The sequence below is a fragment of the Ursus arctos genome, unplaced genomic scaffold, assembly GCF_023065955.2.
Source record: "Ursus arctos isolate Adak ecotype North America unplaced genomic scaffold, UrsArc2.0 scaffold_28, whole genome shotgun sequence".
NCBI classification, from domain to species: Eukaryota; Metazoa; Chordata; class Mammalia; order Carnivora; family Ursidae; genus Ursus; species Ursus arctos.
The window spans coordinates 37597183-37610899 of NW_026622963.1; the positions used below are offsets into that span (position 1 = coordinate 37597183).

Genomic DNA, 13717 nt, shown 5'->3' on the forward strand with positions numbered 1-13717 from the left:
AGAGCTGAGGGATTCTTGGGAAGAAGAAATCCGTAACCAGAAACAAGAAGGGTCACACTCCAGGGCACCACCTTACAGAGCAGGAAATAATGTGTCTAAAGTGCGTATCATGGGGGCGTCTGGCTCCGTGAGTGGGGGCGTGGGACTCGTGATCTCAGGGCCACGACTGCAAGCCCCACGTTGGGGGTAGAGATTGCTTAAAAATAAGATCGTTAGTAAGTGAGTAAATGAAGTACTTATCCTAATGTCTGGCATATAAAAAGCCCCCAAAGGTGCGCCCTTGGCCCCGTGGGGGCACCGCGGCCCTGCGGCGGCTATCCCAACTCAACAGACTCAAAGATCGAGTCTTTCTCACATGATCATCCTTCAAAACACTGCAAGGTGGTGTCTTCTAAGCCGCGAAGAGCGGGGCAGGTGTGTGCCGTCCCGCACGCACCCTCAGGAGCTCGGGGCTGCACACTGCAGCAGGACCCCAGGGCCAGGCAGGGGCCCAGCACACGGCGGTCACAGCGCCGTCGTCCCAGAGCGCCCGCCGCCGGCTTGCTTCCATACGGGTGTCTGTATCGTGATGGCTGACAAGCGGCGGGCAACGGGAGCGGCGGGCGTGAGGCGCAGACACGACACCACCCCCACCGGGGGCAGGTGCGCGGTTCCAGAGGCTCACGCTAACAGGCGGGACCGTGTCGTGTACTCGATGCCACTGAACGTACACTTCGGAATCGTTCAGACGGGAAGTTTTATGTTACGTGTACTTTACCACAGTTTAAAGAAATTTTTGTGAGACCGCCTTAACTAAAACCTTCTTTTTCCTTCATACAAAATACAGATTACCAGGAATATAAGAGGAAGAGTAAGGGTGATATTGGGGGGAAATGCCGGTTGGGATGGACACGAAGGCTTATGCACAGTGTGATTCCCTCTCCATGAAGCTTCTAGAAGTAAGACTAGAGAGACGGACGGATGGTGGTGGCCTGGTGTGGGCGCAGGGATGGACAGCAAACAGGCTGAGGCGCTGGTGTTTCAGGACCGGCCAGGAGGCCGGGCTGCACCAGTCCTCACACAGCCTCACACTCTCCAGACCGTGTCGTCGCAGCCCTGTGCGCCAGGCCCCAGAGAAGCTGTCCGAAGCAGGAACACAGGGGTGGCAGAAGGAAGAGAGAGCCCTTGGAAGGAAGCAGGGGCTGCAGAGTGGGGGGGGATTCTTACACACACGCAGCTTGACCTGAGCTCTGTGCTCTGCACACTTAAGCTGCTTCAACCCTCAAACCCTAGGACGGGGTAAGTCCTGACTGGTGCACCTGTCCTTTGAAAGGCCATTCTCCACCAGGAAGGCCTCCAGAGGCTGTGCTAGGACGAAGGCCGCAAAAGCAAACGGGGCAGACACAGCACAAGGCCTGCCAGGGCCCCGCAGCCCCGGGTTCTGGAACCCTCTGAGCTCACAGGTGCGCCAGCACCCTGGGGCTGGGAGACGAGGGTGCAGAGCCTCCCTCTGCTTCAGCTAAGGGAGTCTGCACAATGGCAACTTGCCAACTGGAACTTTCATCAGACTCCCGGCCAAGGGCTCAAACTGGGGCTCTCCAGGACCCTCTTTCCTCGAACCCCTGACTCGGACTCACGGATGAGCTGGGAGCACTCCCTCCAGCCTCGAGGACAGAGCCATTTGCTGGGAAGGGAGCCGATGGCCAACCACAAATCCCAGTAGCCAGCAGCCACCCAGCGAGGGCTCTGGCTTTCAGACTGGCCTGGGTCCATGACGGGCGGGGGTAGAGCCCAGAGCCCCGCCCCGCTCCCAAGCCCGTCCGGTAGCAGGCACCCCCACCCGGCCAGCCAGTGTCTTGGCCCCGTGAGCCGCTCCGGGACAGGGGCCCTACGTACCTATGGTGGCCGGTAGGTGCATCACAGCAGAGTCCTGGGCAGCGAACGCACTGCAACACAGAACCAGGGGCTTCAAGGTCAAGCACCAAGTGGGGTTCCTGCTCTGGCTGCCCACTGTAGGCTCAGCCCAAACCAGCCCTGGAATCCTGCTCACAGTCTCCAGTGAGCACCCCCAGGCTGGCCTGGGGCCAAGACTGGGCTGCAGCAGGCCACCCTGGGGAAGGCATGTGCCCACAAGAGCCCCGATGCCTCCTCTCTGCTCTGATTTTCCTCTCGAGAAAACGGGCCAAATTACTCCTTCTCTGGAAACCAGACACAGACGTGGAAGGTGCTGATGAGGAAGGGAGTGGGCAGTGGCCGGACCTGGCCAGACCCTCCAGGCCAAAGACACGGGTCCTCCCAGTCGGCCCAGAGCCCTGCCACCAGTATGCAGCGGAGGCAGGGGCTGGAGGAGGTGGAGGCAGCCGAGCAGTGGCTCCGAACGGCCCTGGTCACCGCACTGTCCCCTCTCCCCGCCCGCCTAGGTCCGCACGCCCCTCACCGTCTGCGAAGCTCCGCGTCGTCTCGCAGCCTGGCGTGGCTGGCGGATAGCAGGTTGTGCAAGAATGCTCGCGCCTCCTTCCAGGCGGCCTGGCCCAGGCCCATGAAGCTGTTGAGAGTGGGCTACGTGGGGCAGAGGGGGCAGACCGCACATGGGAGAGGCCCTCGCACTGCCAGGACTTTCTCTCCGCCCCTGGAGCTGGGGAAAGCGTCCCCCCCACCCCCTCGCCCCAGGTCTGCACACGATCGGCAAAGCCTGGGAGCCACTATCGGGGGTGCTGCTGGGGACACGGGGCCTTGTGTGCCGCTGAAGGGGGCTGCGTTCCTGCCACGGAGACGCTCCCTGCGTCTGCGGGGGCTCGGTCCCCACACACCCCCGTCAGGAGGTTCATAGCCATGTTGGTGTGACAGCAGCAGCACTGGGGTCTGAGGGCTCCGATCCTTCTAGCCACGGGGGAGAATCGTGGCTCATTTCAGAGGAGATCCCCACCATCTACCAAGGATCCGAGTCCTGTGCCAGAGGGTTGTTGTGAGGACCGGACGAGAGACGTGTGTGGAACTCTCGGCACACAGGGGGTGCTCAATGAACACCGTCCTCCGTCCTGACCCACGAACGGGAGGTGACATCACAGCACCCAACCATTTCCAGGGCGTGGACTTCAGACTGACTCCCAACTGGTGGGCGCACACAAGGCGTCGTCCGTTGCTCCCTGGCCTTGTCTACAGACCCGAGGGCCGGTGCCGACCTCGGACAGGCAGGGGTCCCACAGCTCGACGGGGGAACTAACCGGGAACCGACAGCCTCCTCCAAGAGCCCAGAGAAGGGCCCAGCACGGCAGAGACTGAAACTCTGCCCACCTAGGAGGCCACCGGAGCTTTCCCCAGGCTGCCTGCTGCCGGCCTGTCTCAGACCCACGCAGCCTGACCCAAGTAAAGTTTCTGAGACCTCCGAAGGCACTATCTCTTATCCGAAATGGGAGGGAAAGAGCATCTTCCTGGTGTCATTTGTAATAAATCCAGCAGCCACAATGTGGCATGGAGCCCTACCTGATCGAAGACATCCTGCTGTTTGGAGAGGACAGGCCCGGTGAAGAGGTGCTTAATGACACTGAGGTCCAGGATCTGGTCGCCAATGGCCACGCCGATCCTCGGCCTTGGCTGGGAGGGAGACAGTATGGTCAGCATTGGGGAAGGCCTCGGCCAAGCTTGGTTATTTACCCGCAAAATCTGTCTAGTTAAGAGCTCGTGGATCCCACCTTTAGACGGCCTTCTAAGAAGAGGGACCAAGGAACTGGGTCCTCAGTGCCCGACCCCCAACTCCCTTAGTCTCCCAGTGGACAGAGATTGCCCCGGGGACCTCTGGCCGGGCAGAACCTGGGATCCTATCTGCTTCTAGGACAAGAAAAGAATCTATGTTCACTGAATGGGAAATAAATCCAACTATCCCTTGGAAAGGGGAAGGTGCATGCTGCCTAGTCCAAGCCCCTTATGGAGGCAAAGTCCCCAGAGAAGTTCCTCAGGTACTGCTTAAATGCCTCTGGTGATGAGGAGCTCACCACCTCACTGAGGAGCTGGATTACTTCCCAGGATTGACCTAGGCCTTCCCTCGGGGGAATTTCTTTGCACCACAGAGCAGAGAGCGCCCCAGGCACAGGGCTGAGGGCCAGGGGCTTTCATTAATGAGGCCTGCTCTGGCTCAAACAGGCAGAGCTCAGGTCATGAGGGACCATGAAGCCAAGCTGCTCCAAACATATGGGGGAAGTTCCTTCCCACGACATAAAATCCCGTCTTCACCTCGGCCTCCTGGCTTTTGTTCCAGGACCCTGGGCTTTGCTGGCCAACAAGGAACCAGAGAGCATGTCTGCAGACCCAGCCTCTGGGAGCCCTGTCCTGAGCTGGGCTCCCAGCTCTCCTGAGGGTCCAGCTTTGCCATTTCAGCTCCAGAGAGCCTAGAGGTGGGATGACAGGCTGGCCTTCTCGCCACTGGCTGCTCATTTCAGCAGGCTGAGAGGAGGCGGCCACCTCCCCTGCACATCAGGCCCTGGGACCAGGGTGGACCAGAGCCGCACCCTCACCCGGCCCTGCCTGGGGGGCCTGGCTACTCCTTCCCAGCTGCTTGCACGGCTGACTCCTTGGGCCTCAGTCTCCCCCTCTGGCAAATGGCAATGGACACAATCGGTGAGCACTTGGACCTCAGTGGCCACCCCCCACAGGGTGTGCAGGGCAGACCCTGGGGCCATTTCTGACCCTGGTCCCTTGAAGGTAGGAAGGAGCCAATGCCACTGAGCAACCTCCAAGACATAGTGACAAGCACAGGGCCAGCTTCCCCAGCCGTAAGCGAAGCCCAGACGCTGCCCTTGTGCGCCCAGCTGTGACTCAAAGACCCTGAAAACAGGGGTCTGTCTACTTTAAGTGCCAGGAAGGGGCGCCTGACTGGCTTCGTCAGTAGAGTGTGTGACTCTTGATCTCGGAGTTGTCAGTTCGAGCCCCAAGCTGGGTGTGGAGACTGCTTAAAAATGAAATCTTGAAAAAAATAAAAAATGAGAACAATAAATTCGGGGAGCTGAATTCTTCAGTGCTAGATGGGAAGGGGCTCCCGGCTGGGATCCAGGACCCCTGAGTCCCTATCCGCTCTGTCACTCGCCATCCTGTCCCTTGGGACGAGTCCCTAGTCCTCTCAGGGCTCAGGGTCCCCTGCCTAACGTGAGGGAGACAAATTCGAAAGAGATACCCCATTGGTCTGACTGTAAGAGAACACACGTGCGCTGTCGCTGGGTCCTAGCTGACAGACGGCTGTCCAGGCCAAACCTTCAGCCCACTCCCAGGCTGACAAAGACGGAAAAGCATGGGGTTTGGAAGCTCTCCCATGTGGGGTCCAACTCCAGTTCTGCTTCTTACTGGCTGTGAGACCTGCGGTGGGGTTCTTAGCCGTCCTGAGCCGCGGTTTCTCCTCCATGAAATGGGGACAACACACAACGGCAGGTTTGTTGTGGGAGTTCAATTAATATCTAAATCTCTTATCTTGAGGCCGGACACAGGGCAGACAGCCATTCAGACAAAAACAATTAGGAAGCCTCTACTCCACACCAGCAGGACACGAAGGCACCGGGGACAGGGGAGGGATTGGTGCCAGCTGCCCGAAAGCAAAGGCCCCACACGGTGCGGTGACAGACAGTAGGTGTGGCTGGGGTGCAGCAGGGAGCCTCATTCAGTGAGGGTGCTTAAGGGATGTCTCTCCGAGGTGACATTTAAGCTGAGTCCTGAACAGTGAGAGGGGAGTAGACCTGCACAGAGTAGAAGGAAGAGTGCTCCAGACAGAAGGCAGGAACAATACGTGCTAAGGTCCTGGGGCAGAAAAATGCTCTTAGAATGTTCCAGAAACTGAAAGGTGGCCGGTGTGGCTGAGGAGAGCAGAGGGCCAGCAGGCAGAGGCAGGGCCAGACTACAGGGATTCTAACAACTTGGCCATAGGCTGCAGCCCACCGCGGGTAGCGCCCCCATCGCGAAGGCCATCATTCCTGTCTTCACAAAGTCTCCTGCATTCTCCCAATCCATGAGCACCCTGAGATGGAGGGAGGGTGTCTCGTGTGTCTTTGATCCCTGACGCCCCCAAAGTCTGGCCCAGAGTTGGGGTTCTTAGGCATTCCCTGAATAAGAGAATGAACAAAGTAATGATGGGATTAATTCACTAGCGTTCCGCCCGAATTATGAAGAGCTGGCTGCTGGCGTGCAGTGGGGAGGCAGTGCCCTGGCAAGAAGACCAGCCTAGAGAGGCAGCCGCGACCCTGCAAGGTCCACTGAGGGCAGGACAGCTTCAGCGGAGGCCTGTTCCCACGTGCACACCCTGAGCCTTCCAGAATGCCCAAGGGGCTGCGTGCTTTTCAGAGGGCCCTGGGAAGGCGTACTGTCTCCAGCGTCGTCACCCCCCCCCCCCCCCCCCCCCCCCGCTCTCCCTGCACATTCTAATTTGTCAACAAAGGGGCCTGGGGTCCAAAGGCCACCAGCCACCCTCCAAGGGGCGTTTATTCCAGAGTAGTCCAGACTCACCGGCCTTGTGGCTTGGGCAGAGCATGGTTGGCTAACACAGGTCAAGGGTTAACCTGCCTCATTGTATTCCTGTCCCTCCAAGGGACTGAGAGTTAACTTTCTGTGTCCTCGCAATGTTTGCTCAGGCCTGGCCATTGTGAAACACACATTGGCTCTCGGAGACCAAGGCATTTGCTGCAGGCAGGCCCACAGAAGGCCGGCCACTTGGGGTCAAAGATCTGCCATGGGGGAAAGGGCTGACCGCCAGGAGCTTCTTTTAGCAAATATTTCCTGAACAGTGTTGGGAGTGAGCAAATAATGAGCTTCTATGGTTTACAGAGCAAAAACTACCATGAATAAATCCAAGGGAATCTGCTGTCTCCACCCAGGGACCTTCTTACAGATTTATTAATAAATCCCCAGTTTTCAAAGATTTCTTTCTACCAATCAGACTACACTTACTAAGTGAAAGCTCCTTTTTTCTGTCCAAAGGGCTTCTTCCAACCAGCAAGGGAATGCCCAGGAGCCCACCCCACGAGCTGAAAGTATGGTAGCTAGAGGCAGGTTAACTTGGAATTTGGGGCCCACAGCTCACCGGCCATATCCCTCTAAGTTACTAAAAATGCTGAGGTCCTCAATATTTCCCCGGTTCTAGCATTAGGGTCTAACCTGCCAGACCAACAAGCAGCCATAGTGTGTTAGGGGACAGGAAACAAACCCCAATAACTGTGGTGGAAGCAGTAAGACCAGGCGCTTCAACTGCTCAGTAACAATAATCTGACTTGGGGCAACTGGTGAATCCGTCGGTTAAGTGTCTGTCTGCCTTGGGCTCAGGTCATGATCCCAGGGTCTTGGGATCAGCCCCCCCCTTCGGGCTCCCTGCTCAGTGAGGAGTCTGCTTCTTCCTCTCCCTCTCCCTCTCCCCCTGCTTGCTCTCTCTCTCTCTTTCCCCCCAAAAATAAATAAATACAATCTTAAAAAAACCCCACAGTAATTGGACTGGCCCTGCTTGCCTGGGAGAGACAGCTGTAGGCTCTGCTTCATTTCGCATTTAATTCCCACACAAACCTGCACAAACGGAGGACCAGCGGCTCAACTATGTGCACATCTAGAAAGTTACCAGGCAGGAACCACAGGCTCCTCAACAGACAGCCCCAAAGCCTCCACCCGCCCCAACTCACCCCCCCTGCCCCCAGTGACCTGGGGGGAGGGGCTGCCTCCCTGGGGCGCGTCCAGCGGGGGAACCACAGGCCAGCGTCCTGCCTGTTGGGCATTGACCACGGGCTTCGGGGGTTGGGGCGGGGGTCCCAGCGGAAGGGGCACCGTCCCGTCCCCGCCCGGAGGCCTAGCGCAGTAGCTCACGTTGCCTGGGGTGGAAAAGACGCCGTAGGGCAGGTTGTGGATGGGGAAGTCAGAATCCTCGGACACCGCGACGAAGGACATGCTGGCCAGTAGGGAGCGGGGCCGCGGGCGGCACTCGGCTGGGTCAGGCAGGATCTCGCCCCGGGTGGTTCTGCTCGCGACCCCAGGGCGCCGCCCCTCGACCCCGCGGCTCCACCCCGGCCCCGCCCCCGCCGCAGCCCGGCTCCTCCCCTGCCCCGCCCCCTCCCCTGCCCTGTCCCCGCGGCCCCGCCCCCACCCTGGTCCTGCCGGGACCCGCAGCGCCCCTCCGCGGAATGCTCAGCGGTCCTCGCTGCCCTGCACAGGCTTCCCCGCAGAGCCTCGCCCCCCGGAGACAGAGGCCCGGCTGCAGGCACCGGGCCCTGCGCCCCACCGATAGCAGCCCTCGCCTGGAACTGACCCCAGCCCGGCGCACCCCTCCCGTGTCCTGGGCTCTGCGGAAGTCCGGTGGGCTGCCCGGACTCCGTGGACGCGGCCCGCTGGCTTGGAGAGTCCTGCCAGAGTCCCGCTGACCCGTCAGCTGCGACGCTCCCACTCTGGGCCACAGGGGCAGGCGTGCCTTTGGAAGGCTGAAATTAATGAGAATTAAGTCTAAAAAGTATAGCTCACCTGCTATTTCACGTTCTGATGTTAAAATGACGCCGACAAGCTATTTGACCTCGGACGAGCCACTTAAGCTCCTTCTGCTGCCCGGGCTTTGTCCCCCGTAGGACACAGTGTGGATGACCACCGCTCCTGCTCCATCGAGGGGATCTGAGAAGCGAATTAACTGTGGGTGCTTGTGCCTGGCACACAGGGACACAGATGCTTGTGTTAGAGAAAGGATGGGAGAGGGGGACACAAAGGACGGCAGATTCACATCCCAATTCTGTGGGCAGTTGACCACAGCTAAATGGATGGAGAGTTCAGGTCAGCCTCTGACATGAACGAAGTGCTTAGCCCTGAGCAAGTTAAACTCTGCCCTCATCAGTTTGCGCATCTGAAAAATAGAGGGCAAGAACCATGCCTACTCTGGGACCTGCATGATGGTCGAATAATGCCTGGCAACAGAGTTTGTCATCAATCAAGTATTTTTCCCTCCAGGGACATCCAACCAGAATGTTAGCCATTCCTTTGTTTCTGAGTTTTGCTTTTCCTTATGAAGAAGACAATCAGAAAAGGAGAGAACACTATGATAAAAGCAAAGTGGTCATCACTGACTGAAAACAAATTTACAATATTAATGCTAATTTCTTAGAAATCTAATAGTTATTCTTTTAAAGAGTTAAAAGTTTTAAAAAGTTAGAATTATAAAAGCACAGGCTGCACAATACTTACCAATACACAAAGTAGTATTTGAAACACTGACTTTTTGATTTGCTTTGAAATTTTTACGTTATTCACAAGCTAATATAACACAAAGAGGCACGCACCCCTGCATTCACTGTAGCACTATTTACGATAGCCAAGATATGCAACCAAGCCAAGTATCCACCCGCAGATGGATGGATAAAGATGTGGGGTACACACACACACACACAAACACATCAGTCATAAAAAAAAGAATGAGATCCTGTCGTTTACGAGCACATGGCTGGACTAGAGGGTATTATGCTAAGTGAAGTAAGTCAGACAGAGACAAATACTGTATGATTTCACTCATACGGAATCTAAAAAGCAAAACACACAAAACAGGAACAGACTCATGAACACAGAGAACAGACAGGTGGTTGCCAGAGGAGGGTGAGGTTGGGCAGACAGAGGACACAGGTGAAGGGGACGAAGAGGTACAAGCGTCCAGTTATAGAATAAAAACGTCACGGGGTGAAAAGTACAGTGCAGGGATTATGGTCAGTAATACTGTAATCACTTGGTATGGTGACAGGTGGCGATTGCACTTACCTTGGCGAGCATTTGAGAACGTATACAGTTGTCGCACCACTATGTTGTACATCTGAAACTAATGTGTCAGCTATGCTTCAATTAAAAATTTTTTAAAATTAAGTTTGAGTTAATAACACTGTATCGTACGCCTGAATGTTGCTAAGAGAGATCTTAAATGTTCTCACCGTAAAAAAGACCTGGTAGCTATGTGATGGGATGGAGGTGGTAGCCAATACCATGGTGGTAATCATTTTGCAATCTATAAATATATCAGTCAACACACCCTGCACCTCGAAGTGACGCGCTCAATTATATCTCAAGATGTTTGGGAATTAAGCGCTACCCAGGTAGAGCTGACCGAAAATAAATTTGAAAACAAATTTAAGCCAAAATCCTAGACCTTCCCAAGATTTGTTAAAAAAATAGCCCTTTTCCTTCAAAAACATTCTTTGATGAATAATAACAACGAACAGGCAAAAAGACCTACAAGAAGTTGGGACCCTTCTGCCTGCAGATCTCCGCCCGTCACTGCTGTCCTCCCTGGATCAGCCTCAGTGATCTTCCCGTCCACAGCCAGTCCTGCGTGGTGCCTCCCCCGCCGGCCCCCTTGCTCATTCGTCACCTCTAAAACAACTCTGCCTTTTCAACAAGGTCAGCAGTAACTTGCAGAGCGGGTAGCTTGGAGTTAGAATACGGTATTAAAACCCTGCGTGACTGCTGTAAGTGAAGAGGAGGCGGGGGGGGGGGCCGGGAGGAAGGCAGAGGAGGGCGGGAAGAGAGACAGTGCATTAGGGCAGATTCAAGGCATCATCTGGAATCACTGCAGGAAGACACATGAGAGGCAGCCGTGAGTGCTTCAGGTGCTCCGGCCGGGATGACACCCCACCACATGCTAGCGCAGTGAGAACAGTGACCAGTGACCGGTCCTCGGGGCTCCCTGGGGAACAGCAGCGTGCGTGCAGAGGCAGGGAGGCTGCCCTGCCCAGGGCCTGGAGGGAAGAGAGGCTGGAAGCTGGCGGGATTCCCGTGATGGGAGGGCCCGAAGCCAGAAGGCCCCGAGGTGACCGGAGCTGACCAGCCCCCACCGTCAGGGGCTCCCTCTGGTCCAGCCTCCCGGCTCTCACCCCCAACCACGGGCGGACCTCAGTTTTGGTTGAGTCCACCCTGGGGAGGGATAAAGCGCAGATCCGGCAGAGGGAGGGGGTCTGACTTGTTCGGGAGCTTCCGGAAGGGGGGAAAGGAGAGTGAGTGTTCCGGCCGGGGTGAGGCCCGACCAGAGGCGCTCCGGGCAGCAGCTGGTATTGGCCTGATTCTAGGGATGCTGGGGCTGCAGGGCCAGGAGCTGTGGGCATGTTCTGTACTGGCCCTGCCCCTCCCCCCACTGGCAGGAACGGTCTTTCTCGTTCCATGCGCGGCTTGGTTGACACCCAGCCACTCACCTGGCACAGAGTAGGTGCTCTGTAAGTCTCTAAGTAAGCACATACTATAAAATGGCTGACGAAAGGCGGTTAATCTGTGATCACCAGCCGCGCCCACGCCGGGCCCGGGGAGAGCTCCAGTGCCTTCTCTCCCAAGCAGGCGCACGGCGAGCGGGAGTGGGCATGGCGCTGCCAGAGCACACATGGGCTCGTGAAGGCCTGGATGATAGAGAAAACCAAAAACCTTTTGGGGGGGAAGGGCGTGGGGCAGATGTGTGTGTGGGAAGGGGTGTGGGCCTGAGAGGGCTGAAGTGGGAGGAAGATTCCATAGTTTTAAAATAGACTCGCCAACCCACTAATTATATATCGGGCCTGAGAACGCCAAAGCTGTTCTCTGTTTGGAAAAAACCACGTAAAGCAACTTTGCAAACACGTTGTATTTTCTTCTCCTTCTCCCTTTTGGGGAGGGGGATGTGTTGAGCACATACATGACGACAATTATAAAAAAGAATTTTAAGGAAAAACGACTGCCCGCAACCCCGCCATCCTGGAGTCTTCCCCCGCTCTCGGAACTCATTCCAATTGCATGTGCAAGATTTTTCCATCTTCATGAACTTTAAATAGAGGCAATTTTTCAGTCTTTCCCTATATTTTTCTCCTGAATGTTTTTCCATGTGGCCAAATTAGGTTCGTTATTAGCAGTTTCAGCGGCTAAAGGAGTTGCTTGGGGCTGGACAGGAACGCAGCGGTGAAGGCCTGTGCGCGCACTGTTTTCCAACAGGACCGACTGAGGGTGAGGGCCTGGGTGGGAGGGTGTGCATACCCTCAGGGGCGCAAACGAGCTTCAGCACCTCCAGGGCTAAGGGCTGGTTTGAGCCTGGGGGGCCCTCCCTCAGATGCTGCAGCAGAGCTGAGGCTCTGGCACTGGAGGCCCCTGCACACCAGCGTGCCCCCCACTCCTTTGCAAGAGAAGTGGGAAGGGGCTTTCTGCAGTGGCCCTCAGACAAGCAGGTGGTGGACACTGGCTGCACTGGGAGTAACAGGCCAGCTGGCCTCCTCGCGGTCCTCAGGTCTATCCATCCCCCTCCTACCCCCCCTGCAAATGTCACCTGAACCTGAAAGACCTGAGTCCAGTTCCCAAGACCCCCTAAACGGTGAGTTCCCTTGAGAAGCAGAGTGTCACTTGGGTTTGCATAGGATGCGTACTGCTCTGATGACGAATGGAGCACATACATGCCAAACACAGGATGTCCCCTCTAAGATATGGGCAACGGGCATCTCCGGCACGAGCCATACGGAGAGAAGGCCTGTGCTCCGTCCAGCGCGGGTCCTTTCTCGCAGCTCCCTCTTTCTCTTGACCACCCCACGCGGAGCCCAGGGAACCAGCCCACCAAGCCGGTGGTCTTGCCGCACCAAGTTTCTCCTTCCTGTCCTTCGTCTCCCGGCTGCTGTTTCAGGCACTACTGTGCCCCTGCCTGATGGGATGCCGCCTGACAGCCCTGTCGGGGTGAAGCTGGGTCTGGAAGACCCGGAGACGACACGCGGCATCTCAATGAAGGGACCACGGTTGACAAGCGGCCTGGCAAGGAGACTGTGGGGCGGGGAGGGAGTCTGCATCTCCTGTTACCACTGCAGCAAGGAATCTGAATTCAGATGCCCCTGTGACTGCAGCCCGGTACTCATCTTGTGTCGCTGTCTTGCAGGAACACATATTGAGGAGTCTCCCCCTTCCAAACCTTTCTTTTCCCCCTGTGAGCTTTCACACAGAGGAATTTCGACACTTACCAGGCACTCCGTATCCAACCGTTTTGGTGGGTGTGGAGAGATAATGCTCAGTGCCTTTCTCCCCGAAGGTAGCTTTCCTCTGTCAACAAGAACCACTCTCTCCAAAATACATCTCTCATCCACGCCGCTGCTCCCTTCTTCTAAGAGTCCCCAGGAATGAAGCATCAAGGTGAGGCCTGTTTCTCTCTCCCCAACGGTTTCCGGACCAAAAGCTCTATTCCCAGTTGGCCATCTGCCTCCCCTGCCTCTAATCCCAACCCCCAACCCCACGTATCCCTCTGTGCTGGACAGACCAGGGGTGTCCCAAAGCTTCAGGACTACCACGTCTGGGCTCCCTCTCCGGGATCGCAGCCTGCATCCATGCTCTCCTCCCTCCGTTCCTGAGGCTCCAGCTTGCGTGCCCCAGGAAACCAGGGCAGCCGCCCTGGACGCCTCACTGGGCTAGACCATCGCTGTTTGACCGAATGTCCTGCCACGACGAAGGTGTTCTAGATCCGTGCAACCCAACACAGAGCCACCGGAGCATCTGAAATGTGATCCGTAATGAGGAGGAATCGAAGTCCTCCTTTTATTTAATTGCCTTTCCATATGGACTTCTGAGCCACTGTTATCAGTGCCCACGCAACAACTTGCTGAGATTTTGATTGGGATGGCGTTGAATTTATAGACCAAGTTGGGCAAAACCAAGGATACGGAGGCACCCTTCAATGAACACGGAATAGCTCTCCGTTTGCTGAGATCTCTGATTTCTTTCGTTAGTTCCGTGGTCTTCCTCGCAGAGATCGTACACATATTTGCTAGATTTTTAC

At 56.5% G+C, this 13717-nt stretch overlaps 1 protein-coding gene across 21 annotated transcripts in view; it reads right to left on the bottom strand.

Annotated features, from left to right (window-relative positions):
- The window catches only part of FAH (fumarylacetoacetate hydrolase), a 68516-nt gene extending 60525 nt beyond the window's left edge, over positions 1–7991 (bottom strand). For 19 of the 21 annotated variants that reach the window (XR_008956053.1, XR_008956061.1, XR_008956051.1 and 16 more), the window contains exons 1-4: positions 7804–7987; positions 3463–3573; positions 2417–2538; positions 1876–1925 (exon numbers count right to left, since the gene is read on the bottom strand). Coding sequence is in view for 3 of the 21 variants with exons in the window: in XM_048220387.2 (XP_048076344.1) it covers positions 1876–1925; positions 2417–2538; positions 3463–3573; positions 7804–7884 (364 nt within the window). In the remaining 18 variants the exon portion in view is untranslated. Of the gene's footprint in view, positions 1–1875; positions 1926–2416; positions 2539–3462; positions 3574–7803 lie in introns of all 21 variants that reach the window. The other 2 variants (XM_026510593.3, XM_044388453.3) reach the window with 2 other exon arrangements.
- Positions 7992–13717: the final 5726 nt, after the last annotated feature.